The 27,334-nt window shown below is 47.4% G+C and overlaps 1 protein-coding gene across 1 annotated transcript; it reads left to right on the top strand.

Moving 5' to 3' along the window:
- Window positions 1–873: 873 nt before the first annotated feature.
- On the top strand, window positions 874–17,382 carry SSPN (sarcospan). The gene is given in 6 exon segments (XM_062490951.1): window positions 874–903; window positions 905–982; window positions 984–1,025; window positions 1,027–1,380; window positions 12,072–12,158; window positions 17,017–17,382. Coding segments are annotated over 6 exon segments (957 nt in total).
- The last annotated feature ends 9,952 nt before the right edge of the window (window positions 17,383–27,334 follow it).

Here is a 27,334-nt window from a genome sequence, read left to right as displayed (position 1 = left end):
ACGGCACTGCTCAGCACCCACCTCTTCACAGAGCCAGAATTCAGTCTCTGCAGACCCCAGTGCTGCTGGCACCTCCATGGTTGGGTCCCTCCAGTGTCTGAGAGGGCTCCCAGCGCTGGATTCAGCCACAGAGCAATTTTTGAGTATTTCATGAGAAATTCCACCACTTGTGTTGCTGTGCTGTCTCCAAGCACCAGCCTGAGCCCACATATGGACAAAGTGTAGTGACCACATGTCCACAATAAGACATCCCTGTGCCTTTTAGGTAACATAAACAATCTTCCTGGTATGGATAACTTGCAGCCCTGGAAACATGCTCAGCAGATGTTCACTCCACGCTCTCTCTACCACTGCCTGCCCAGAAGTACCAGTCCTCACTGCTGGTCCCTGTCTGCCTCATCATAAAACATGCCTAGCTGTGCTTTAGCAAGTTTTGGGAAGAGACAGGATCCCTTTAGGCTCCCCAGGACATTAACTAGTATTTTCATTTGTATTAATTTCGTACTTCCCGTACACGCCTCCCGCTGGGGCGCACCTATTTAAAGCGGTTCAGCGGGTGCGTGGCACGGGCACGGTGCTGCGTGTCTGCCCCGGCCACGCTCTGCCTGCCGGTAGCCACAGGGGAGCCACGGTGCCATGAGCTCTTACCTGCCTGCTCCCTGCGCAAGCACTGCAGCCTTCCCTACTCCCTGGCGAGGCAGATTTCCCTGCCGTTCCCCAGCCGGCAGTGCTGTTTTCTCGTCCCCGAGCGCCAAAGGTGCGCTCGCACCTGTGGAGCCGTGTGAGCGCACCCGCCCGGCCCTGTGCGCGCAGCCGGCGCCTGCACGTTGGCAGTGCCGTACCCCCCTCGCATCCCCCCCTTCTCCGGGCTATATGTGGCATTTCGGAGCTCTGACAATCTGCTTCCAAATGTTTTCCGTATTTGTTCAGCCTCCTTGATTCAAATACCAGGAGCAACTCAGCCGGCACAAAGCGAAGCTTTAGGGGGGGCAGAAAATTTGCACCCCCATCGGCGTGAGCACGCCACACTCACGTGAAAGCCCAAAGCCCGCCGGCATGGGAAAGGAGGAGAAGAAAGCCCGGCACAGCACGTCCCCGAATAGCCAGAGCCAGACAGGAAAGGCACCCGGAGGGGAGAAAACCACCGACTCGACGCAGGAGTCCGCGATGAAGAAGAAGAAGAAGCAGAAGAAAGCCAAGGGGGATCCCAAAAGTGGCCAGGAGGAGGAATCCCACACTTGTTGTGGCTGCCGTTTCCCGCTGCTGTTTGCGTTGCTGCAGCTGGCGTTAGGCACCTCTGTAACAGTGCTGGGCTTCCTTATGGCAGGCATCAGTTCCTCTCTGCTAGTCAGAGACACTCCATATTGGGCTGGGATAATTGTAAGCATAAAGTCTGTTTCTCCATAAAGTGCCTTTGCCAGCATTAATGCAAGCTGCATGACGCTCCACTTTAGACTAACCAACTGCATGCACAACACCATTTGAGTTATGCTAACTATAAATATTCCTGGGATTAAGTGTCTGGCTATACTTTCCCAAGGAAAACTGCTCCTGCAGAATAACACAGCCTTTCGTATTCTTCCTTGCAATACCCAACAGACCTGAAAAAAAAATACAGGGCTGCTGCTCACTTGGATGTATGTATTAGCTTGTGCTTTGCAGTGAACTCCTGCCTGGTGTTGCTGAAAAAAAGTGTTAATTTCTTAACACTGTCTATCCTCTTTGCCCACCAAACCATGACCATCAGGTTTTGGAAGTGAGAGCATAACTCTGTAACTCGTAACTTTGAGATGGGCAAGGAGAGCAATGTCTATCTCCGGAGCTTCCTCCCTGTGCTGTGCTGGAGAACTGCTGGGATTTAACCCTCTTCCTGCTGCTGGTCCTGACTGCACGTGGCCATGGGGAAGGGGATGGCACTGGTGGACATGGCAGGGACAGGGAGCCCTTCCCAGGGCCTGCGGTGGCTCCTGCCAAGTCACTTTGGAGTGACATGCCAGCCTTGCTGCATGGGCTGGGGGGTACTGGGCAGAGTGCAGCATCCTGCTGGGTGTAAATCAGAGCCATCCCTGCTGGGGAAGCCTGGGTTGTTCCCCACCCCTGCAGAGCTGGGGACAGGGTGTGTGGTGCCATCCATGGTATGACTCTGCTGGCTGTGGGCTTGGGGACGTGAGGATTGCCTGCGGAGGGACAGGGTCAGTGATTATGAGCCTGGGATAGGCCATGGATGTAATGGAGCATGCAGGTTTCTTCCTCGGGAAACAGATTTCTGGAAAATAGGTCCTGAAAATAGGCCCTGATGTGTTAGCACAGTTCTGGGTTTTGTCAGACTGTAAGAATTCCCAGCAAATAGATTTGTGTTTAGGTACTTAGAGAAAAGATTTCTCAGAGTGCTGAACAGCTACAGGAGCATCTTCTGTAAATGTAATTTGTTGCTAGAAGATTATCTGAGCATTTGAACTGATTGGGGTTTGCTGTGTTAATCCTGCTGGGCATCCCTTCAGAGGGTGGAAGGAGCAGGGCCTGAGCTCCCAGAGGAAGAGCTCCTATGACTCATCTCTTCATGTTTCTCTTCTGACTGAAGTGGTATCCAAGAGTTTAGTGGTGTTTTGTGGAGCAGGAGCCTGCCCTTGCTTGGAAGAGGAATTTCCTCCTGGGAAGTTTTGGCTGTTACAAACCAGGGGGGAATACAGATGATAAAACAGCAATATGTGGCATGTTCACTCCTCTTGTTTATTTTGAGGTTTCTGGAGGTCAGCTTATGTCTTTTCCAGACAGCACTGTTGCTATCACAGGTTTGAAATAACTTTTTCACTAGAAAAAACTGGGGAAAGGGTGAGCTGGACTGAACGAATGTACAGCCAGGGATATGAGAAATGCCAGGAGGCAGCCCCTGGCCCGTGTGAATGTCATCAGTGCCCAAGCAGCATTCATCTGAGATGTCCACAAATGGCTGGCCTCCCTTGGGGAGGCCTCAAACCCTACCAAAGTCTCTGCTTTCTGAAAGCAGAGCTCTATCCCCTGTTGTTTTTAGCAGAAGCTGCCAGCAGCAGTGACATTTAGATGTCCACATGAGGCAAAGCTCAGTCACTTTCAGAGCTCCCCCCACCCCTGAAAATCAGGAATAATTCTCCATGTGTGTTCCTGAGCTAATTCCTGACTCGGAGCAAGACTCAGTTCTCAGCTGTGGTTGGTGGTCATGTTTTGTACTCCGCAGCCAGGGTAATCCCTGGGGAAACATTTCCTGGGACTGTGGGAAGTTTGGTTCACGTTGCAGGGTGGCCTGGCTGTGGGCAGGAGCAGAGCAGGCTCTGGGCTGCCCCGTGGGGAAGGGTGACTGCACCTAGCTCTGAGTCAGATGGTGACTCTCACCTGGGGGACTCTGGTGAGATGTTGAGTCACCAGCACACTCGAGCGTGGTTTGATTCCTCCCTGGCTCAAACTGGCTTTTGGTGCCCCTCTGTTTACCCTCACGGTGATGACAGGGACTGTTTGCTGGGGGCACGTGGCTGGGCAGGCTCCTGGGCGACCACGCTGCTCTCCTGGACCCTCAGCCCAAAGCAGAAGGGAAGGAGGGATCAGGACCAGGTCAGAAGGAAGTGAAAAGGGAACTGGTGCTGGAAAGGAGAGGATGAAGTGCTGGGGCAGCCCCAGACCTCGCAGTAGCAGAGCCTGAGTGGAGCACCGGCTGTGGTACCGCGGGAGCAGTACAAAGCACATCTGAGGGGCAAAATGCAGGAGATGCCTCCCGGTGCTGCATTTACTTTGTTGTTGTGCTGTGGTGTCTCCATCGAGGGACTTGGTGCCCACTGGGACATCAGGTGGAGATGGCCAGAAACTGCTGTGCTGGAAATTCCAGGTGTGCAGTCACAGGGTGCTGCTGGTGAGCTGTGGTGGGGACTGTGCTGAGGACTGGCCTCTGGAGATCTGGGGAAAACTGGTCCATGCAGGAGAACCCTTGGCTAGGACCTGCATGTGGCTGGATGTCCTGTGTGCTGGTTTTTGGGCCGCATGGAAGGTGGATGGATGACCCATGTGCTGCTTGAGAACAAACCTCATGGCAGAAAGTGACTTCCCAAAACTCATATACTCACACAGAAATGAGCAACAGGACAAAAAGATGTGGTGTAAAATACCAGAGCATATTTGTATTAGTAGCATCCCACTCAAGTGCTCTTTTTAAAGGAATACTTCATTAGTATTCTGAATCAAGGACTTAAAAAAATCTATTATTGAGACCTTCTTAGCAACATTAGATATAATGGTTGAAGCTCATTCCTGGTGTAACTCCTTTGGAATTACACCAGGCTGGATTTGTCCCCACTGCTGTTAATGCAGGATGACAGAAAAATGAAGGAAAATTGCTAATGTGTTAAATAGACCCCAATTGATTAAAAGCTGGTTTTTTTTTCTTCTTTATTAGTGGCAAAATGGTGACGCCATTCCTTCGTGAAAATCAAGTGCTTCGGTGCATTACCATGAATGGAAAGGAACTGTTTTTAGAGGACCAGCCAGTGGAAAATACTAGTGAGGAAAACCAGGCAAGGCAGTCTGAATTAAATGGGTTCAAAATCTGACTGTGTAGGTTTGTGAGGCTGGAGCAGGCCAGGAATTGGGATCACCATCCTGGGGAATAAATGTGGCCAGTGATCCTCTGACAGGGAGGGGAGGAGGGCTCCAAGCCTGTAGGGCTCCCTCTCCACAGCATCAGCCCTTCCCTCTGAGCCCCTGCAGAAGGAAACGATGCAGCTTGCATTGCACCAAGAGCATTTCGCCATGAAAACCAGTTAAAACCCAGTTAAAACCAAAATGCATTTGGTCTAAAATGTGTGGGGCATGGGTCAGAAACCAAAGGAAAATTTTATTAACAGAAACCATGAGCCTACGAGATTTACCACTTCTATTTTGCCTTCAGCAACCTATTCCCCATAAAAAGCCTCTCCCCCATTGCTGAGGACAGGTGGATAAAAGCAGTTAAAAGCAGTAAGGGTAGCATTTGTTTCACTTGCCTGGAGCCAGTTACAGTGAAGGTGCCCAGGTCTGAAGCAGTTGCCTGTGAGACCTGTCCTGAGCTTTCCAAACTGCAGACTGGACTCCCTGGCAGTTTTTCCTTCTTGCTGCTTTGCAGGAACTTGGACAAATTCTTCACAAACCCACTCATGAGTGCAGGGCTTTATTTTTTCCTGTGTCTTGCCACTGGCTTGGTGCATGGTTTGGGCAAGTTACTTAACCTTGCTAAGACTATTTCCCCTGCAAAGTGGGGTTAATAGTGGCCATCCGTCACCCCTTGCTTTGAGATCCTGGGATGAAAAGTGTTGCAGAGACAGTAGATATTAATGGAATCCTTTTCATTCTTTTTCATTAGCTCGTGGCCTTTTGACACCCAGAAGAAGTAACGATGTATTTCCCCTTGAAAAACCTACTTTAGATTATTTCCACTGCGATCAAAAGTGGAGAGCATCAGAGTTTTCATGGACAAGTTCCCTTTTCAGCCCTGTTTTGCAGACTCAGGGAGTTAAGAAAGTTACAGAAGCGCTCATCAGAAATGATTATCCAGGGTGTTTATTATTTCTGTCAGGAAGTTATTTTAAATGTATGTGTATAGATGTTCATTAGGACTTTTAAAAACATTAAAAAAAATCTGATTCACGAGTAGCTCGAGGCAGAAACTGTGGTTACAGCTGTCACTGATTTTATTGCAAAAAGCGTCCCAAAAGATCTGCCTTGGGTTGAGCCCCCAGCCTAGAAGCTCTGACCCTTCTCCTTGTTCCAGCCTTTCTCCACCTCCCCAGGTGTTTTCCCAGGCTAGAGGGTCCCTGAGCTTTACTCAAGGGATAGCTGTGGCTTGTGGTTTTTTGGCATCAGTGCTCAAGCATTGGCTTCTCTGCCCTGGTGGAAGTGAGGCTGATGTGGGGCTTTGTGGTGCAAAAGGCAGGCAGACTTTTAGCTGGAAAAGCAGCTTAATTGACCTTCATTTACCTGGAATCAGAAATGTTTGTCTCTATAACTTTTGCTTGTTTTTAACTAAGCCGTTTTCAATTTCTAAGAGAAGGTGACTCTTAAAACCTGATGCCATCGAAGTAGCCATCAAAAAGCCATGCAGGCAACATATTTTTTTGGAACAGGCTAGCAACAATTAGCCATGGTTTGAGGGAGGACTGCCTTGAAGAAGAGGCCAGTGCTTGTTTAGAGCCATGTGTAGAGAAGGACTCTTCAGAACCCTCTGCCATTTAATCTTATCCTCTTCCAAGAGTAACTATGCACTGATTAACTGAAATCCACAATTTCATTTTGCTCAGGTGTAGAGTGGAAAACTTTGATGGGAAGAAATGTTCAAACATTCTGAAGGAATGGTTTGAGAAGGTAACTGCACACCTGAGGTGTGTCTGATACCTGGCCAGGGGCTGGTCTAATCCTGGAGCCTTCTGTGGCTTAGCCCACAGTTTAACTGCAGAATTCCTGGCTGGAATTTTTGCAAAAAGCCTAGGTAAAATTTGGAGAAGGATATCAAACAGGTTTCCCCAGCCTGGGTAACCTTATTGCCATGGAGATGCTGGCTTTCATAGTCACAGGCACACCCCAAACCATGAGTGGTGTTATGAGTACTTTCAACCATGCTGCACTTCTCAGGTTGGAAACCACTGCTGGCTCTGTGAACTCCTTATTTTATTTTATTTTTTTGATCCCTCAGGTGTTTGATCAGCCAAGGCTGTATTTCTGGCTTAACAGCAGCAATGGACTGCTGCTGCAGCTCCTGGCTGTGTAAGTGATCGTAGCCTTTGCTGGGGGAATTAAATCTTACCTTAGCACAAGTGATGAGCAACTGACCTAAACAGCAAAGATCATTATGCAAAAAAGAGCATTTCATTTGATTGTAGATGCTATTGCAGGGTTTTGATGATTTTACAGGATTTAAGAGAAAGTTGTGGATCTGCCAGGGGGTGTTATTGCATGGCTTGAAGTGGCCTGTGGTAAAGACATCATTATTTCATTCTGTAGGTGGGGCAGGGATGGGCAGTTATTGTGGCATTTATGGCTGCTAAAAGAATTATTTCCTAGATGGTGATGGCCTTTGCCTGAAACCACAGTGTACACCTTTATTATTATTATTATAGCTATTATTTCAGGTAGTAACTTATATGCAACTAAACTATCCTTAAATTTAACAATAAGGGGTAAAAAAAAAAAAAATCCGGGCACAGTACCTCTGTGCTGCAGACTGGCTTCTTTCTTTCATGTGACAGTGAGACCCAGGCTGACCTGAGTCTAATGAAAGCTGGCAGTGAAAGCTGCCTGCAGCACCCACTTTCACCACAGCTTCCTCAAACCTTGTAGAGCAAATGAACTTCAGTGCTGCTGTCTGCAACAGCCTGTAGAGATGTCTGGCACCAGAGGTGAACCAGGTTTATAATGGCAAAGCCAACAGGGACAGGTTCTTCTCTGCATCAAAATCACTCTCCAGTGGGAGTGTTAGGTTTGGTGGATAAAGTGACTTCTCCAAAGGTGTAGACAGGAGCTAAACCTTGCCATATCTGATAAAGTGGGAGAACCATCAACCTGTGAGGGAGAGCCAGAAACTCCAGTGATAGCTGCAAGAGATCATTCTTTACCTGTGTCCCTAAAAACAAAAGATCCCCTTTATCTCCAAGAGCAACTACAAAATAACTTGTGCATAATGGAAATATCTTCCTAAACCTATTAACGACAATTTTCCTCCTGAAGTTTGAGTTTACGTTCTTATTAAATAGGAAGAGTCCTCCTGTGGGCCTCAGCAGTGCTGTGTGGCATTGCAAACTGTACCTGGGAGACGTCCTGTCCTGAAGTGTGTTTGCATTCTGCCCCTAAAAATTGTGGCAGGAGGTTCTCACTAACGAAGCCCCCGTATAAAGAGCTATACTGTGTCTCTCTGAGTGTTTGCAGCATTTGCTTTGTGATGTGACACAGAGCCATGATGCTCCTTAGAGCCAGGTTTTTGTCTTCTGCCTTCATTTCTTGTTGGATGTTCCCAACACTCCTGCTTTACCAGCCAAGGTTTTCAAGATGCTCTGGGTAGGAGGCAGTTTGCTAGGGAAAACCACCTATTCTACATTTGGGCTAAAATTGTAGCAATAACAAAAGGAAAACCAGTTTCACAGGCATACAAGGGAGAGATGGAGACAGATTAGAGCAATCTGTGGTTTTGAAATCTGTCGGAATAAAGCAAACCACATGAATATGTCAGCATGCAAAGATAATGAGTGCAAACCACAGCGGAAATTTGTGCCCTACGTGTTCATATTTCCCCTAATTACACACAACCTTCCTCATCCCTGCCACGTGGTGTCCTTGTGCTCCTCATACACCTTGTGCTGGATCCTTGCAGGACCAGATGGGATAACAGGACAACAGGTTCCTGCTCCCTTTGGGGTGGGACATAGCTGGAAGATTTCTCTCCTATTTTCATTATGGCTTTAAAAAACAATAATTCTTAAGTCACTTTTCAGTGCTGAGGTGTTCCTGCCCAATGGGAGGAGGCTACTGCTTCCTTCAAAAAAGAAACAGTATTAAAAATTTTGTACAGCCTAATATTTAAGTTCTTCAGCTAATGTTAGCAAATAGCTGTTCTCCTGGGTTGCGAACTGGGGGGATTTCACAAAGTATGCCTTGAGCAAAATGAAATCTTTACCTTTCCTGAGTACTTCTGTATCACATTTCAGTCTTTTTCTAGGCAGTGCTTTCCAAAATTAAATTCTTCCCTTGGATAACCTTTCACGTCACTACCTATTCAGCAAGGGGTGTGTTCGTCCATATGGAAATTTTGAAGTAGGATCTTGAAATAAACATGAGTTAAAATATGCCAAGAAATGCAAATTCCTGGGTTTCTGGATAACAGTTGACCAGAGCTGATCTAATTAAATGCTGTCCTGCCGGTCTCAGAGAATCTGTTTTATTTGTGTAACAAATGCACATCGATTGGTGGCAAGCACGTGCTGAAGTGGATTCAATTGCATTTTATGTTGTGTGCTCAGTCAATAAGGTGTGGGAAAAATGTGCTTCACACTGGGATGTGGCAGTGGCTGTTGCAGCACCAGGATGCAGGATTATCTAATGCTGCTTAGCAATCACCATTAACAGCACCTGTAACATGCCTGCAGCAGTTATAGTTACTTAGAGGCTCCTAAAAATACTTAGCAGTGGATTTTTATAGTTATTCTGTTACACTTCACAGGTGTAATTCAAAGCTGATCTATTAATAATGTATAAAATAGCAGCATAGAGCTGTTTCCTATATAAACATTCCATGCTTTGGTTTCCTCCAAGGAGTGAATTTACCTTTAAAGAGCTGAAATGTTAAACATATGTGGGTCATAATTCTCAGCCACGTTATTTTTTTACTACCACTTAGAAAAACACACATCTCTGGTTAAAAAAGAAAAGAAGTTACTGTATTGTTACCAAAAAAAAAAAAAAAACTTAATCTTTCTGAAATATCCTGGCCAAGACTTGCTGGAATCCTGACCCAGTGTAATCCTTTATAAATACCTCTCTACAAATGTGCCTCATCAAGTGTCCCTGAGTATATTATTTTAGTTCCAGAGGACCTTTAGAAAGCATGTGCAGGCATGGAGCTCTTTTTAACTGATAGCCCTTTGTATGGGAAGCTTCCTAAAGAGGGAGGTCTGATCCTGCCACGTGTGAAGCCAGCAGGAGTTTTGCAAAAGTCGTCCGAGGCACTTGATGGCAGAGAGAAAATTCCAGCATTGATCTCTGCCCTCAAAAATGAATGCAGCTCTGTCGCCTTCTGTGGTTAAATGGGAGGGGAAGGAGGAGTGGGAACAGTCCCATGATGTCTCATGGCAGTCACCTGGAGGCAAATCTGGCTCTCAGTCCACACAAGTGTAAATGGCCACTAGTGTAGCTGAAGCAAAGCAAATTTGATTTATTGCTCATAACAAGATCCTTCAGCACCAGATCCTGCAAATACTTAGGTCCAGCTTTGATGTGAGGAGCCCCTATGATTTGTCATGATTTTTGGGGATACGATGTTAAGACAGTGTGTTTAAGCATTTTTTAACTTATTTATTTATTTAGTTAGTTAGTTATTTCTTGCTGCAGGTTCTCTCCTTCAGCCATTACTGGCACTGGGGGAGTTTATCATTTGGGTATCATCAGCATTAGGATCTCTTAAAATTTAAGTTTTATGGGCATGTTAATTGAATTAAAAGGTTCATACACAGTGCAAGGGACCAAGGACATAGGCAATTAATCCTGAGAAATAAAACATGGTTGAGTCACACAGAAGCACTACAGGGAAAAAAAGCCCCAGCACTGAAGGACCTTTGACAAGAAAGGTTGTTTTTTCCCCAGACAACCCTGTCAGCTACGGCTGTCAACAATAAAAAGAAAGAAACAAATAAATTGGAGTCCGTGTGTAAGTCACAGGACCAGAATATAAATACACATGACATGGAAAGGAGTAAATAATACTGACGCATTCTTTAGAAATGTTCTCAGGCAATACTTCCTATTCATGTCCCGCTGAAATGACATGAAATAAAACTTCATGGGGAAAAGTGTTACTAATGGCCCAGGTTCTTGAGGGACATGGCTCTGACCGTGTTGGGAGGCACTTCTCCTTTGCAGGGCTGCTCTCTTGAGCCCTGCACCAGCAATGCAGATGCAAAAAGTTTTATACTTTCTGCAACAGAGCATAAAAGAACATGTTTATCCATTGCTGTCCAAAAGGACAGCTGGACATGTTTCACTGCATGTAAAGAGCTGGAAATCTGGATGTGAGCAGCACTTCCAGGGCATGCAGGTGGGGATGGGGTTGTGATGGAGCCCCACACTCCTGCAGGCATCTCCATGGCATAGCCCCACCCTGGCAAAGGCAGCTCACACATGGCTCTGGCCAAAGAGGGCAAATCCCACTGCTCCGGGAAAGCAGAAAGCCTTGAATTAATGACAACTCTTCCAAACTTCAGAAGTAAAATGGAGGGGGAAAAAGAAATAGAATCTTGCTGTAGTCACTGAGAATTTAGTAGCTGTCATTTATGACAAAGGTGGCCCTACCAGGGAGGTAAAGACTTGCTCCTGGCCCTTGGTGTAGAGAGGACCTCTGAAAGGACAGTTCTTGATCTCATCTCACCTAAGATGGCTTTTAAAGGTGTGATTTGAAGGGTCATTTAAAAACATGTGCATGCCATCAATTCACCTGTTTTCCAAGGCAGCTCAAACATTCACAGATTCCTTCAAACACAGCTCCAGCTGCCAACAGCCTCTCTCATGCCCAGATCCACAGGGAGCCCTCACCTGCTGCCTGGGTACCCAAATCCTCTATCCAGGGGATGAACTGCCAAAAAGCAGCAGTCTGCTCCTCTTAAGTCCTCCTGGAAGGTTTACTCACTGATCTTCCAAAGAGTGGGAGGAGAGGGCATTTGACTGCAATGCTTAGCACAGTGGGGACACACTGTGTTTTCTAAAGACAAAAAAGCAAATCACATTTATTGGGCTAGTTCCTCAGAGGAGGATCGTCCCTTCTTACCTGTATCTGCTCCTACAGATAAATCCAGAATTAATGATAAAGACAGCTAAGTGAATAAACAAATGTGCAAATAGTATTCCATTACTTTTAACCTTCAGCAATTACTGCTATAGGGTTAAAACACAGTTTCAGATTGCAGGGGAGATGGATATTTTCTTTAGTAAGGTGTCCATTCCAGAAGAGGGTGAAAGCCTCTGTAATAAACTCTGCTGCTTCTTACCCAGTGGCAGCCATGATTTAATGATTTAAAACTTGCATGGGTGACAGAAAAACCCTGTCAGCACCCAGATCTACATAGGATGGTGCTCTTTGGGCTTGCAAGCCCAATTTCAGAAGCCTTCTTCTCTTTTTTGATGGTTGTATGGGCAAAAACTCAACACACATCCTGGAGGCTGTTGCTGTGCTGTGTATTTGATGACTTTGCTTCCACACTGCTTCTTGAGTTACGGTCCTGCAAACACAGAAACATGTCTTGGCTTGAGGGGGGAAAAAAATTGTGTTTTGTAAGGTTTTTTTAACCTTGACACATTTTACATCTCTTCCCTTGCAGGTCTGTGTGGTGGCCTTAGTGGGATTTGTTATGCTTTGTATTTCGTACCAACCCGATGAGAAGACGTGTGCACAGTTCACAGTGAAGGTACCTTAACATTTTTAAAAACTTTTTTGTTGTTGTTGTTGTTTTGCTTCTCATGTCATTACATATAATCAGCAAAGTTGCTACAGGGGAGATTTTTAAGACCAGAGGAAAAGAAGTGAAAATACACCTGAAATGCAGGAATGGTTTTCTGTAACTTTCCAGGCAGCCAAGGAAGAAATTGTATCCTACAAGGGGGAAACTCTAATAACATTTAAAATCAGAACAAAATACTGTTTTTTCACCATGTTTTAGGAATATATACAAAGCTGGAATAATTTGGGAAGTGTTCAGAGATTTTAGGCAGATTAAGTGGAGATAGTGAGCAGGATAAGAAGAAGGGAGGCATAAAATGAGCCATATTATTTCCATAATATTTAATTGAAAAGTTCTGGGGAAGCATGGGGACATGCATTCTCCCAAAGAGCAAATTCCCATCTGAGCATTGCAGGAACTGCACCATACCCCACCTTTGTCTCCAAAACTGCTTTGCTGACACTGGTGAGCAACTAGAAGAGCAAGGCTGAGAATGCTTGTTTTTAACACCATTTTTCCTGGGCTATTTTTCCTTATTATTGTAGTTTTCAGGGCTCTTAATATTTTGTAGACACATAATAACCAAGAAAAATACCGACGCAAGCAGCACAAAATAACAGTGATTATGAACTGGAAAAAGGCAGAAGGAAACAAAATGCAAGGAGCAGCTTTTCAAACCCTGGCATCCATCCTCCCTTAGAAATTAGACCCCGGTGTGTCTTTTGTGTCTTTCTCGAGCTTCTCCAGTACTTAAAGAAAGAAAGAAAAGGAGAAGAACAATTGTGCCTGTCCTGTAGCTGCCTCTACATTGTACCCTGTCACCTCTCTGCCCCCAAGGACGGTTACTGGGCTGGGCAGGGGCTGCCACGCCAGGCTTTTTATTGCCTGAATTAAAATTCAATTAAATGGAGTTTGGCATCCAGGCAGGAAGGGAGTCATTCCCTCGTGTTGGGAACGGCATGTCGGGCTGGGCAGCTCAAATGTGTCTACCACCCACCCTGACGGTAAGGAATGTGCTCCCTGTAAAACAACAGACGTCTTTTGGAGTTGCTCCCGAGGTCATGTAGAATGGGCCATTCCTCGTCACCTGGCAGAATTAGAGCTTAAATCTCCCTGGTTCAGTCAATTGTCTATGGACTGTTGCTTACCCAAGGCATCCTCCTCCCCAAAACCCCCTTCCCAGCATTTCCTATTGCAGTGTGCCACAGATCTCCATCGTTCCCAGGCTGTTCACCTCTCCTGTCTCATGTCCCTGCTGGGAGCTGTTATCCCACAGTTTGGGATAACGGGACAAATGGCTTCTGTCTGCAGGGCTCATACCTATTTCAACAAAGCAGGAGCTAAAACTGTCCTCCAGGTCTTTGATCACACAGGACTCATCTACATCTCCAGTATCACTTCTCAAATCTTTGAATTTCACTTAAAGGCTGGATCTGAACTAAAAATGAGCATTAGCTATGACAAGGCTGAAGATGCAACATTGCAGTCATGAGACAGATTGTTCAGAGGGCTGTTCTTTTCTCCTTGAGGGCCTGATGCTTCATCAAGCACTGCAGTTGGGTTCAACCCAATCTGCTCTGACTGTCCTTACCGGGTATGCCCGCACACTGGAGGCTGGCTCCCATCAGCCAAGCATCAACCTACAGGAAAACCTTGGCTGGACTTCCCTGGAGTGCATTAAGCACTCCAAGTTCCATTGCACAGGCCAAAGATCACTGTGAGAAGAGGACCATGCACACACACACACACACACACACACACACACAGAGGCCTGGGGGATTTGGATCAACCCACCAAAGTGATCCTCTGACCACTGCGAGCGACTCCCTCGGGGTGGAAAACAGGAGGAGACCTGTGCAGTTCTCTCTGCCTTCCTCCCTCTTGGCAGCTGCTTCTTTCATTTCACACTTGCATGAGCCCTGGATGCTGTGAAAGAAGGAGGTGTGAGAACTGCTTTCTGCAGAAGTCCTTTCCTGAGACTGCTGTGGGTACCCACAGCATGCCATGTGTCCTTGAGAAAGGGAGGCCACCCAAAGGGAGGGTGCCTGTGCCCTTCAGGGGGACAGCAACAGCCAGTGCCATGCAGGGAAATCTTGAGCCATCCTGTGGGCTTCCTGGGCTCTGTGTTGACATTTGACAGATCTCTCCCTGTGGTCCTCCCCAGGACACCCTCCGGGGCAGTGACACCCCCTGCTCCTGCACAGCCAGCCCATGCCGTGACACACCACGGTTCCTGTTCTGAGCCACCACCACCTCAGAAAGGGCCTCCTGATCCACCTCTGCAAACCCCTCTGCTTTCACCTCTGATAACTATGAGGAGTCTTTTCCATGAGGAACTTCATCCATCTTCCTGTTATTTATTTCAATTTAGTCACAGAGGAAAACAACTGCCAGTAAATATTGCTAAAATGTCTCTTCCTCATATGGGGAACACAAAGGAGGATGAGCTGCCATGCTCTGACCTCATCGTACACTGTCTCTCCCCACTTCCCCTTTCTCCTTCTATTTAACCAGCAATTGCAGTACCTATCTCTCTGAAGCTGTTCAAAAACATTTTTCCAGTGGCAAGTCCTGGTTCCTGAGCAGAGCCCACCACACAGTTGTATTTGTGATGCTGAAGTTGCCTCCAGGTCTGGCATGTGATTAATCTGCTGATAGAATCTCAGCACTCACTGTCTTGTGCTTCCTCAGAGGCAGTGCTTGCATTTGGCTCACCTTTAATATTTGGAAACGTGTTCATTTTCAGCAGCTCGCAGAGAGATTCCTCTGCAAATATCTTGTGAGAATAATAAGCTTTTTGGAAATTGCCCTGTGTCCCCCATGCACCTCCCTTTGCCTCCAAGGATTATCAAAAGAGCTGCGTGTGTATTCAGATTCTGATACTTCCTTCCCTTTAGGAACACAACAGACAAATTCTTCCTCACTGTACCTAGAGCATAGATTAGGCTGTTGTGTCCTTTGGATAGAAGTTGGCAGCTAAATAAAATACCTGCCAAGGAAGAATCAGGCACATGGTGTAATCTTGGCTTAGTTTCTCATCTATTAAGGAGGCCTGATTCTGTCTTCTGCTGGGCTGAATCCAAGGACTTCCATCAGGACCTCTACATCACAGAACAACCAGTGTTCGTCCATTTTCTGTTTTCTCCATTGGACACATTTGCACCATCTTTGAAAACAATGCTGTTGGCTTTTGAATTCCCACATCTTGGTTTGGAGGGGGTCCATCAGTCAGCAGCACTCCATCTTCTGTATGATTCATATGGGAAGGTGGCCCCATTTTCCAGATTCACCTTTCCCAAGGACCCTTCCCTGGAAAGTTGTAAGGGCAAAGTAATGGTGTTTAATAAGAGCCACCTTCATTTTGAAGCTGCCCTTGGTTCAAGGCCACAGGGGAAGTCATTAAATTTAATAGTAAGTCTTGGAAACTAAGACCTTTCAGTAAGAATTTGGTGATACGAGGGGGAAAATGTATATAGTGCTACAGGACCTGAAATAATCCCAAATATTTTTTTCCAAGCTGGCAACCAAACAGAAGATTGATTCACAGTGTAGATACAAGACAAATACACCAGGAGTGTGAACTTTATCAAGACATACATAGTTGGAGTTTCAAGGTCATTAAAAAAATACCTTTATATTGGTATTTTGTTTTCAGTATCGAGGTTAAGAGAGAGAAAGAGAGAGAGAAGCTGCTGTTTAAAATAACAAATTCCCAACCATGCCATGTGTCTGACAGATAAGACTCCAAGGAAAATAAATGTTTTTACAGTTCAGAGCAGAACCAAAAAATGCAATTTTGGCTAAACACAGAACATGATTTTAATATACATTCACACATATTCTGCACGCAGTGCAGCAACTGCCAGTTCCAGCTATCAGAAGAAAAGGGAAGTCCATATGTGCTGGTATCCAAAGCTCTCAGGTGAATCCTGGAGTGTCAAAGGCTCTGACTTGCTGCCAGTTTCCATGTGTTTGTGGGGGTGGACTCTGCAGAGCTACCCTTGATAAAAGCCACACTATTTTTAAGCTGCCACTGTTGTGAGGAGCAGTGGAGATGACGAGCAGACCCTTGTCCTTCTCACACTGTAGCACTGGGAAAAGAGAGGCGTTTGCTGCCCTTTCATGCCTGTGGAAGACTTCCCCATGTTTATGGGGCATGTTTTGGAAGCAGACTAAGCTCAGCACATGCTTTTTTGTGGAAATCTGCATTCCCATTCCACAGTGGGACCTGGGAAGCAAGCAGGCTGGCTACATCCACAGGGCCATAGGCAGGAGATCAGCCACCCCACTGACTGATTTGCAAGTACAAATAAGATTTTTTGGACATGCAAACAGAATAACACATGAGCAAAATCTCAAAAATACCTACAGCTCAGTACAGCCTGGGATAAGATGGCAACCCAAGGCTCAGTCTGCTCAGCTCTGCTTCCAGGCACTAAATTGTCTCAGCTGATGACCCTGAATCCTGTCAATGCAGGTACTACTGCAGAGAAAAATGCTCCCTCCCTCTCTATAAAGCTTCTTGATGTACAGACACCAGTTCCTTGGTGCTCTCCCCAGGCCTCAAAATTGGGAGTCAATGCTCATATAAAACATGAAAGGCAAGTTCTTGAGATGACCTGCTGAACTTCTCATCATAAGGAACCTTGCAGTCGTTGAAGCACCCAATCTCCAGACAGTACATTGTGGCATTGTGGGTATGCATTCCCTGCAAAGTACACATGCTGCCTTCCTTCTGCATTCCTTGTGTATTCCTTCCATTTCCTCTATGAAGCTGGAAAAAAGGGGTTTACCTCTATTTTTTCTCCCCCTCTCTTTCTTTCAGCTGCTGTATTTTCTCCTGAGTGCCCTGGCCCTGGTTGCCTGTGTTTTGGCAGTGGCTTTTGCTGCACACCACTACTTGCAGCTGACCAAGTTCACTTGCGACACTGTCCGGGAGTCCTGCCAGTGCAAACTGGACCCTGCAGACCCCCTCGGCCGCACCTTTGTGTACCAGGACGCAGCTGACTGTGGCAGCCTGACCAGCATGCTCAGCCTGTACCTCCTTCTGCAGATGGCTCTGAACCTGGTGGCAGCCCTGGTGTGCCTCCTGATGTGCTTTGTGGTGTGGAAGCACCGATACCAGGTCTTCTACGTGGGCGTTCGCTTCCAGCCTCTCACAGCCGCCCAAGGCACTGGGCAGCAAGTGTAGGGTCTGGGCTGCCTGGGGGTTGTGGCCAGGGATGGGCTGGAAGGGGGCTGTGGCCAGGGATGGGGACTGCCACCGCAGACACCATGGAGGGTTGTGTGCTTGGAAGGTGTTGGACGAGGAAAAACGCTCACACGGCTTTAACGAGTGCATTTTTCAATCATTTCAGGAGCATTTCGTATGGCTGCTCTTGAGAAAAAGCCTCTTGTGAGATTAGCTAGAGGTCACAGACCCCTAAAGATGCAGCTGTACAAATGCTCCCCGAAGAGCATCTTTAATAGCCATAGATAAAATCTTTGGGAACTCATCTGCAGGGCTACAGCCATTACAAAACAGGGACCATTTCCCTCTTGCCTTCAGAAAAGCTATGCCCATTTCTGCTGGATAAGGATCTGATCCAAACTGCTTAATTATATCTGTGGGAACATGCTTCAGTTATATATCATGTCTTGGTGCTCTGGGTGTAATCTACACTAACCTGATGGGAATTTAACATTCAGGAAAGTAATGAGGGAGGTCAGAACCTCTTCCCATGCAGGTTGAGACCAACACCCAAGTGAATATATTGATGACTGACATATAAATATACATACAACTTTTCAGAGTGATTAATGATATATGCTACCTAACCCAATTACTAATAAATAACAAATATGAGTGAGTTCACTGAAGGGTCTTTGGTGGGCACTACTTGAGACCCAAGGCAGATTTCTGATGTTTGGGAGAAAAGATCAATATAAGGAACCTTGAGTTGTACTCCTGAAGTTGAGGAGCCCTAAATCACTAGTCATGTTGAAAACTATGTCCATATTGCTCTAATTGCAGGCTGACAGACCCGGATTTTAGCCAGTTCCACCAATTATACTCCAAGTACAAAAGGCCAAATGCATTTTTGCTATAACTCCTCTGAAGACAATCAGCCTTGCACACCAGCAGTGGAGTTGGGCCAGCAGCCCTGAAAGATATATCCCTGCAACAATGAATGTTTTTAAAATGGGGTGGAGGGAGGGAAGCAAGAAGAGACTGCCAGTCTCCTAAAGACATCTTTGATAATGATGAGGGCAACATAATAATGATTTCTTAATGAGGATGGAAAAACAAAGCATATTCAAGCAGTGCTTTTTTCACCCTGAAAGTGCAGCTTTAGAAGTGCTTTACATCTTATTAACCTTATAACAAGACAACTATGTTGGTTTGCCCCTTGAACTGCCATTTTCACTTGCACAGCATGGACATCTAAATTTAGGAGCAATTCCTAATTGGCAGCATTTGGCACTGCCTCTTGATCCATATCTGTGCAGGAGCAAGACAGCTGGTGCTCACACCCTGCCATGACGAGGGATTTCCCGATCCCAGTCAGAAAAAGGATGTTTCTGAGGTGGGGTGGAGCAATCACATGCTAGAAAAATTGTGCCATAATCATTAGCTAGGAGGAAGCAAATGAAATTTATATAAGGCTTCAAAGAAAAAAAAAAGTCAACTTTCTGCAACAAAAATAATCATCAAAAAGTCAAAAACCCAGACTGGAAAAAACTTGTCAGAGGACCTTTAATCCTAGAAAAAAACCCTGTCTTCCATATGGTGATCACACATCATCCAGGGGCTAGACCATCAGGCCTCCAGGGTCAGAAGATCACAGTGTAGTGAAATCTCCTGTGGCCCACCTAGAACAGAGCTGGGTGCAGGGGCTGTAGTTTTAGTCATGGAAAGTGCTTCTGGAGGAGACATAGCATCACCAAGGTGCTCTTTGCCAAGCCACAAAGTGAGGAGCTGCAGAACATGAGGGGTTTTGAGATCTGTTTCCAAATGATCTTTTTTATTGCGCCTTAAAGTAACAACCACTAGTAAGCCTGGCTGCAGAGCACATTTGCAAGGGTGCTTGTGTCACCACCCATCCAAAGACCTCAGTCTGCCTCCCAGGAACTGCTGGGGCAAGATGAGACAGCAGAGGAGCAGGATGGCGGGCTGGTGATGTCAGACTCATCCTTGGGACTGTCCCTGTGGACTGGCAGGAACCAGGCTATCTCTCATGGCTCTGGTGGAATGTGCTGCCGGCAGTGCTCACAGACCTGTGCCAGAGCCATCCTGCCTGGAGATGGGTACACAGGGGTGCCTCTCACCTTGTGGTGTGCTCAGGTTTGTCCCCCATCCCACACAAGCCCCCAACTGTGCTCTCTGTGAAACCTCAGGGCAGAGGATCCTTACCTGCACAGCCCTCCGTGCACCTGCCCCTCTCTCCAGCCAAAAATGTGGGTTCCTCTCTCCACACAGAAGATAACAAGAAGCAGGAAAGGGATCAAAGGGAGTCTGAATGACAGCTAAGCTTTGGGGCCTCCTCCCACCCTCACCATTGCACAGCGAGAGGAAGGCTCTGCTGGCAGAGCAGGGCATCCTTCGCTCTCCTCCCATCCCATCTCAAATGTCCCTGTTGTTCAGGGCATGTCTTGGTGTGCAGCACTCCAGCCCTGGCCCAGCAGCATTCCCACCAGAGCTGCCCTTTGCCTCCTTAATCCTCTGACCTCTGCCTCACGCACACTCTCTGTCTCCCATCACCTGCCAGGTGCTGGGCTTCCAGAGGCTGTGGGATGGGGCTGGGCTGGCCATGCCTGGCCTCTGCCTGCTCACCCCTGGGCTGAGATTTGCTGGGGCTGCTCTGGAGCACGGCAGATGCAGCGGGGATGATCACAAAGCTGCTGTAAATGCCTTTGGCAGGCAGGAGAAGGGAGGTCTGGATAACAGAGCCTGCTCCTCTTAACAAGCTGTGCACCTCCATATCAGCTCACCCTCCACTTCCAGCCACGAATCCCGTTTGCTAATCAGCACCATGCAGCTTAACCCTTTGCTCTGGAAGAAAGTAATATTCATCATGTATTCTGTTGATGGTTTATATGCTTAATGAATAAATATGGGGCATTTTGATCTAGCAAAGATAAACTTCTTTATTTCCTTTTTGTGTATCTCAAGAGCATAAAACCAGGACAGGAGAGATGGGGAAACAGACACAGAAGGTTTAGGGACTGGTTTCCCTCCGGGTGTGGTTTTACAATGTGTATTTTGCTTGGATTAAGAATTTGGGGAGGTACTAATTAAAGGATTTTCACCTACCACAACATATCCAGACACCTCCAGCCTTTTCCCAGTGTCAGTGTCCATGTGGACTGCACCAGGAAAAAAAAATGGGACTAAAAGACTTGGAAAAGACAGAAGTATTGAAGAAGAAAACAATTTTTACAAGCCCAGGAAATTTATCTTCTAGGTGAATTCCAAAGAAAGGGGTAGGATTAAACCTCTATGGACACACAGAATTTGCGAAGAGTTCAATGTAATTTACTCTCACAAACCCAGGTGTGATTTTCATTTGCACTCTGGCCACTTTACACTGTTTTCCCAGTGTAAAGGGGTTGTAAAGATGGCATCAATCATCTTTACACCTACTTTATTGCCATTTTACACTGCTAAAAGGGCCCTTTGTGTAAATGAGAACTCAAGCCCTAGAGAATTTAATAGAGAGGAGATCCTTTCTATAGACTGTGCTAGACCCTCTAATAGGGTCTATTACTGGTCTATAACTCTCCGCTGGATTTTATGGCTTGGCTTAGAGATCATCAGTCTCAATTAAATTCAGTTCTGCAGAACTTTTCCAAAGGCCATAACCCTCTGGTGTCATGCCTGCTCCTCCACCCTGAGCACACACAGAGTGATGGTGTTACATGGATAACTGCTCGGGCTTCTAAAAGGAGAAGCAGCAGCCACCACTTTCCTCTGGCTCTGAGGCATTTTGATGTCGGGCTATGCAAACAGTGAAGTGACAACGGCAGCGAAAAGGGAACTGAGAGGCAGGGAGCCAAAATGTCACATCCTCAGCCCCGCCAGGCTTTGTGCCCCTCTCTCTCCCCTGTGCTGCCCTGGAAGGCCAGGGGCTGGTGGGCGAAGGGGAAGCCCCACCAGGGCCTGGCCCCATGCTGGGGCTGCCACCAGCCTCCATGTGACGGCCATCTGCGCCTCGCTGGCCCGGCCGGCTCTGCGTGGGCACCGCTTGGAGCTCTGCCTAAAAAACAACTCGGCGCAAGAGCGCCCAGAGCTGCAATCAACTCGCAGGACTAATTCTTTTTCTATTTTTTTTTTCTCCCTTTTTTCACGCTCCCAGCCAGTGCAATGTTTGCTTTGGGGGCCTTTCGAAAGAGAAAGCACGCTGCTAGCGTGTGAGAGAAGCCGTGGCTCAGGTCCTCTATATTTAGAAAGCCAGGATGTCATACCTCGCCTTGAAATTTTCATAGTCCCCTGCACCCCACCCACCCACACACGTACACATGCTTGCGTCTGGAAAATGTTTTTCGGTCTTAGCGAAGGGTGTTGGCCTAGGGGGATCCGAGGGAGGTGCAGAGGAACAACAGCAGCTCAGTCCCGGGCGCGAAGCTCGAGGCCTCCTTAAGGCAGCGGGCACGGCAGGCGCCGGGAACCCTCTGCTCCCGTGGCTGCAGTGCAGGATCTCTGCTCCTCCTTGGCCTGTAACATAAATCCTAAGGCAGGGACAAGCTGCTCTGAGGCATAGGGAAGCCCTGTCCTCTGTCACATCAGGCAGTGCTGGACCCTCAGCCAGGAACATTTTTGCCTGTTCATTTCTGAGTGGCCATGCACAGACATCAACACCTGCAGCAAGGGCTCCAAGAAGGTGAATTTTGGGGGTAGCTCATCTGCAGTTCCTCCTCCCCAGGGATTTTTGCTTTCTGCTAAAAGGCTGCCTCTAGTAACCGCTACCCAGTAGCATTTATCCTCTGCTAAGTTGCCTCTGTAGCCAAATATCATGAACAGCGATTGCATCTACAAAGACTGGGGTACATTTTTCTTTTGGTTCTGGTACCTGGTCTCCATGCCTTTGTCCAAGCAAATGGTTGAAAGCCTCTTCTAAACTTCAAACCTGTTGTGGGGGAGCTGACAATTTCTTTTCCCTTTCCTTTCCTTTTTAAGAAGATATGGGCAGTACCTCTTTAATTTGTTAACTCAGTACTCCACAAAGCCATCTTTACATTGGAGTAAAGATGCAGTGGCCCCTAAGGCTGGCTTAAAGTGACTGGCTGGAGAGAGAGTGTGGAGCTGGGGCCCCCAAAGTCACCAGTGACCCCCCACTTCACCCAGGTGCACCCAGGTATCCCTGCCTAGCACAGACATCTGAGAGTCAGCCACCAAATGTGAGCAGCAGCCCAGTCTGAGAGGAGGGAATGACCTGCAGAGGTGATTTGAGTACCTGCCTCTCCTTCAGTCAGAGGGATTATGACTGATGAGAGCTGGGCTGACCTCAAGTTACAGGAGATACAGAGAGTGGCTCCGATTAAGGCAGCTCTCAGTTTTATGAGCCCTGAGTGTCCTGAAAATGAGATATTTGAGTGAGACAGGGTTTTAACCCCGTTTCACTCTCACAGCTGTGTAAGGAGAACTATTTTTAATTAGCCCAAAGATAACTGAAGAGGGATTTCTCCTCACTTCAGTGTAGGATTTCTCTTTCACCGAAGGTATGATGTGAGGAATCCTTTTCCTGATCTGTCCTCCATGAAGCTGCCTGGGAGCATCACTACTGGAGCCAGAGCTGCACATGCATGCAGAGGTGTGTGGAAACCACCCTCATATATTTCTTGTGACATTTTCTTCCAGTTTCACAGCTGCCACAGCTGACACAGGGAGGGCAGGGGAATCTGATGTCCCAGGTCCATAATGTGCCCAAGTCAACCGAGCCCTGCAGCCATCCCCATTTAAACTGATACTACTGGGATTTGGTGGGATAACTTAGGGAACAATCACAGTGAAAGGTGAATTAAATAGATGTTTACACTTTCCCTTCCACCTTGTGAATGCAGGCAGGAGAGCAGCATGCACATGAAGGGACCCAAGAGGAAATACAAAATCCTCACACCTCATTTTGCTGCCCAAACCTGCCAACCCCCTGAGAAACAGTAAAAATGTGCACAAAATAAACCCCCCAGGAATCAGGAACTCTGGGTTTTCAGGATCCAAAGTGTTGTTAGGTTAGGAATGTGAAAATTAGTGTATTTTTATAGCTTGTCCAATTCTTCCAGACTGCCTCAGGTGCAGACACAGGTAGCCAGGCTTCTTTGCTGTCACCAAAGGAAGGCAATTTTGTAACCTGCCTGGGAGAGGGGAGGGATGGGATAGGGCAGTTTATGGGATGTACTCATATATCTATATATGTATTCTGGTTAGGCTGCTTTTTGCATAGATTCAGCTTTTTTTTTTCTTTCTTTTTTCTTGTGTACAAAAGGAAATTGTAGGACCTCAGCTGGCAAAATGCTGTGCTTCTGAATTAACAGGAGTTGCATCTCCATTTTCTTTCTAATAGAATTTTTCTCAGTCACCCCACCCAGGTTTCAGTGCTTCTCTTGCTTTGCCTTTTTCCAGTGAGGCAGGACTTTCCTGGCACATCATCCCTAGACTCCACAGAAGTCACAGGTTCTGTGGGCTCCATGTGAGCCACCCCTGCTTAGCCAATGCACAGGAGGCACGATTTCCAAACTGGCTCCTGAGGCTTCTCCTGAGTTCTCCAGCCACTGATTATGCTGTTGCTTAAGGCAAATAATAAAAAAAATGACAGAGATTCAGTGCTTGAAAATCCCACAGGATAATTGCCTGCTCACAGACAACAAGGGCATTTCAATGGCCCAAGTGGCAAGTGTGGCTACTGCTTGGTGGGAACAGCAGGCCCTGCTCTTAACGCCACCAAATTATACCTGAAAGGGAAAATTCAGGACCTACAGACAACAACCAGGGAACCCTCTGTGCTCAGGAGTTGCACTGAGCAAGAGAGGCTGGCAGGGCATGCAGGATCACACGAAGGCTCGAACTCATCCCTAGGGGAAGCTGACCCCATTTGAAAGGTTCACTCCAGCTGGGGCTCAGTGCCAGGCTTGCTCTACTTCTCATCCCCAGACAGCTTTGGAGCCACAAATCCTCACCCCTGGAGGGAAAAAGCAGGTAGAGTAGAAGAGGAATAAAGATTTGTTTGATTTGTTTTTGTGTGAGCATGGTACATCTTACTGTAAGGCTTTCCCCACCAACAGGAAATTTGATCAACCAACAGGTTGATCGGGGAGTTCAGAGTTTGATAGGGTTTTTCTTTCAGTGGCTCTGTGAAGACCTGATTCAAGGCACTGAAAAAAACTAACTCACATTTCCTACTGAAATGGACGAGGAACTAATTCATATTTCCCACTCCCAATAAAAGCATCATTAGCCCTGCTGCAGCACACTAGGGGCAACACCAGCTATTAAAGAAAGCGAGTTGATTAAGGAACAACCTTGAAGACTAAAAATAGTCAGGGAAATAAGAATCAATGCCATATGAAAGCAAACACGCAGTCAGTTGTTATCACAGAGCTTTTCACGTGATGGTCTGTGCACTGATCTCACCCACTGAGTGTTTGTTTTGGACAATCTTAAAGGGTCCGGCCCCATGGATTGGCAGCAATGCAAATGGAGTGATCCGAGAGCACAGGCCTGACCCAAAATCCATGGGAGTCAAGGCAGCGACTCCTCCAAACACTTCCTGTAGGAATCACTCCAGGTTTGGAAAGATATGTTGCAGTTAAAGACATTTGACTGGGCTTAGGGAAAATGTACTGACACTGTCACTGCCAAATCCAGACAGAGACAAGTGAAAAACAGAGGGGCTGTAGCTAAAAAGTGCGACACAAAATAAAAATAAAGTGTCTGAAGGAAAACTTGACCAGTCAAGGGGAAATGCAGCAAGGTCAAACAAACTGCCTTGGCCCAGACACACTGCACAGAACATGTAGTGATTTGAAGGGGAAGAGAAGAAGGACGGCAGGAACTCAGCATCCCACTTTTTCACAAGCATCAAAAACATAGCAGGCGATTTGAGAAGAAAAAATACATGGCTTTAGTCCTGTCTGGAAACATGTGGCACAAACTGAGGCAGAGGACATTAAACTTGGCTTTGCCCTATTTCCCCCTCGTTTTTTTTTTTCACTCCCCTGCTCTTTGCTAGCATTATCTGGGCTGCTTGGTCCTCAGCAAACAACCGAGTAGCCAAAATATGGGCAGGATTCACGCCATAACCAAACCAGCCAATGAATGAAATAAGGCACTTGTTTCCTGGAGCAGAGGGAGGGGAAGGGGGGGGATTTAAGCATTTCTGTGTGGTGTTGGAAACCCACCTTGAGTAGAAGCAGTTCCTCAGCTCACACAAACCACGGGCCCTCCTCTGACGTCAATTGGCTGCTCTGCACCATCCCAGGGCTGGCTGCAGCAGCACAAGCAAACAGCTCGCCTGGCCAGGGGACACATGGTGGGAGGCAAGCTGGAGTCCTGCACCCCTTCCCTCCGCCTCACTGCTTCCCAGCATCACCCACGGCTCTGTTTTCAGAGGCAAAAGGGAGCAGACCAGCTATGGCAGGCATGTCTTGGGAAGTGGCATGTTGGCCTGGCCGTGGGTGCGTGGCACAGGGTTGCAGGGGATGGTGGATGCCAAAAACCTGAGGGTGCAGTGGGTGTCTGCTGCTGAGGCTCTCGGGACTCAGGGCCACCCCTGAGCTGTGGCAGTGCCTGGGCAGGCTGCCAGAGAGAGAGCAGTGCTCATGTAGCTAAGTGAGAGGCAGGACCTGCGTCCACAGGGAGGCTGCTAGCTCCATGAAAGGGATGCCTGATGTCCTCCAGCCTCCACCTGGAGATCCTGTGAGAGAGGGCTTGGGAGAACTCGTGAAAGGTGAGAAAATTTCTGACCATGGGAAGTACCACAGGCACTCATCTGCTCTCCCCTGTTACCCTGTCCACCAGACTCCAGGGCTGAAGAGAGTGGGAGCGGGAGGAACTTGACTCCTCAGGGTGCTTCCTGCAGCACACAGTGGGAGGAAAAGGAGACAGCAGCTGTTCAGCTCCTTCCCTAAGGTTCCATCCTGCAGCCATCCATTCCAGCCCATCCCAAACCTGAGTGCCTCCCACAGGGGACACAGGGAGAGCTGCAATGCAAGAGCTGTGTCCCATCACTGCTTGTGGAGCTTGGCAGCCCTTGCTTTCAGGGGGATGCTGCTGAGCCAGCAGTGGCAGGATGAGGCTGTCTGCAGCCTGGGGAGCCTCTGGGGACCATGCACGGCTGCATTCCTGGGATGTAGTTTTCAGCAATGGCAGAGCAACCCACTCTCTTTTTTCCCACCTGAAAGACCTCCATAGGCCTTGACTTCCAGAACAGGAGGTAGCTACAGCCCCTGCAAGCCAGCTCAGCTGAAGCTGCCCTGAGATGAACTCACAATGAAGACAGCCAGAATTGCTGATTGCCTCTGAAAATAAAAGCATCAGAGACCTTTAACTCCCATATCTCCTTCCCTACCTGTGCTGAGGGCTTGTCAGGGGTTTGCCTTGTGTGGTGCAGCACAGAAGCCCTACTGAAGTGTCTGCCCCATCATTCCCAAGATCAGCACTTGTTCCTGGAAAAAGCAGTGCTGTGTGGAGCCACAGGCTGGAGCTCAAAGGCACAGTGGAGAAAGGAGGCTGGACATGAACCATACCCAAACCAGAACTACTTTGCCCCCAGCACCTTTGCTGCTTCCAGAGACAAGACGTGGTCTGAGAGGATGTGTTGTTATGTCTCCTCACAACACACCTCCTTCTTGAAGACCCCTTTGTGATGGGTCCCTGGACCTACATTTAAATGCTGAAGTGGGACAAAGCCTGCCCTGGGACTTTAGTTTGAACCTGTTCATTTCCTGGGACAGTGAGAGAACATGGGTCCCTTTTCCCAAACCTACTTTTGCAATCTTTGGTTGAAATGCTCACCAAGAAGGCAGAGGGCCCAGCTGATCCCCTGCAGTGATGTTAGGAGACCCAGTTTTGAGGCATGACAAATTCAGTGACCAACTGAGTGCCATAGGCTTTGTGAGGAGGCAGAAGACATGCAGGACAGGAACACACTGGGAGCACCAGCTGCCTG

Source organism: Cinclus cinclus, chromosome 4 (genome assembly GCF_963662255.1).
Source record: "Cinclus cinclus chromosome 4, bCinCin1.1, whole genome shotgun sequence".
Classification (NCBI taxonomy): domain Eukaryota; kingdom Metazoa; phylum Chordata; class Aves; order Passeriformes; family Cinclidae; genus Cinclus; species Cinclus cinclus.
This window is presented reverse-complemented; position numbering and strand designations above follow the sequence as displayed.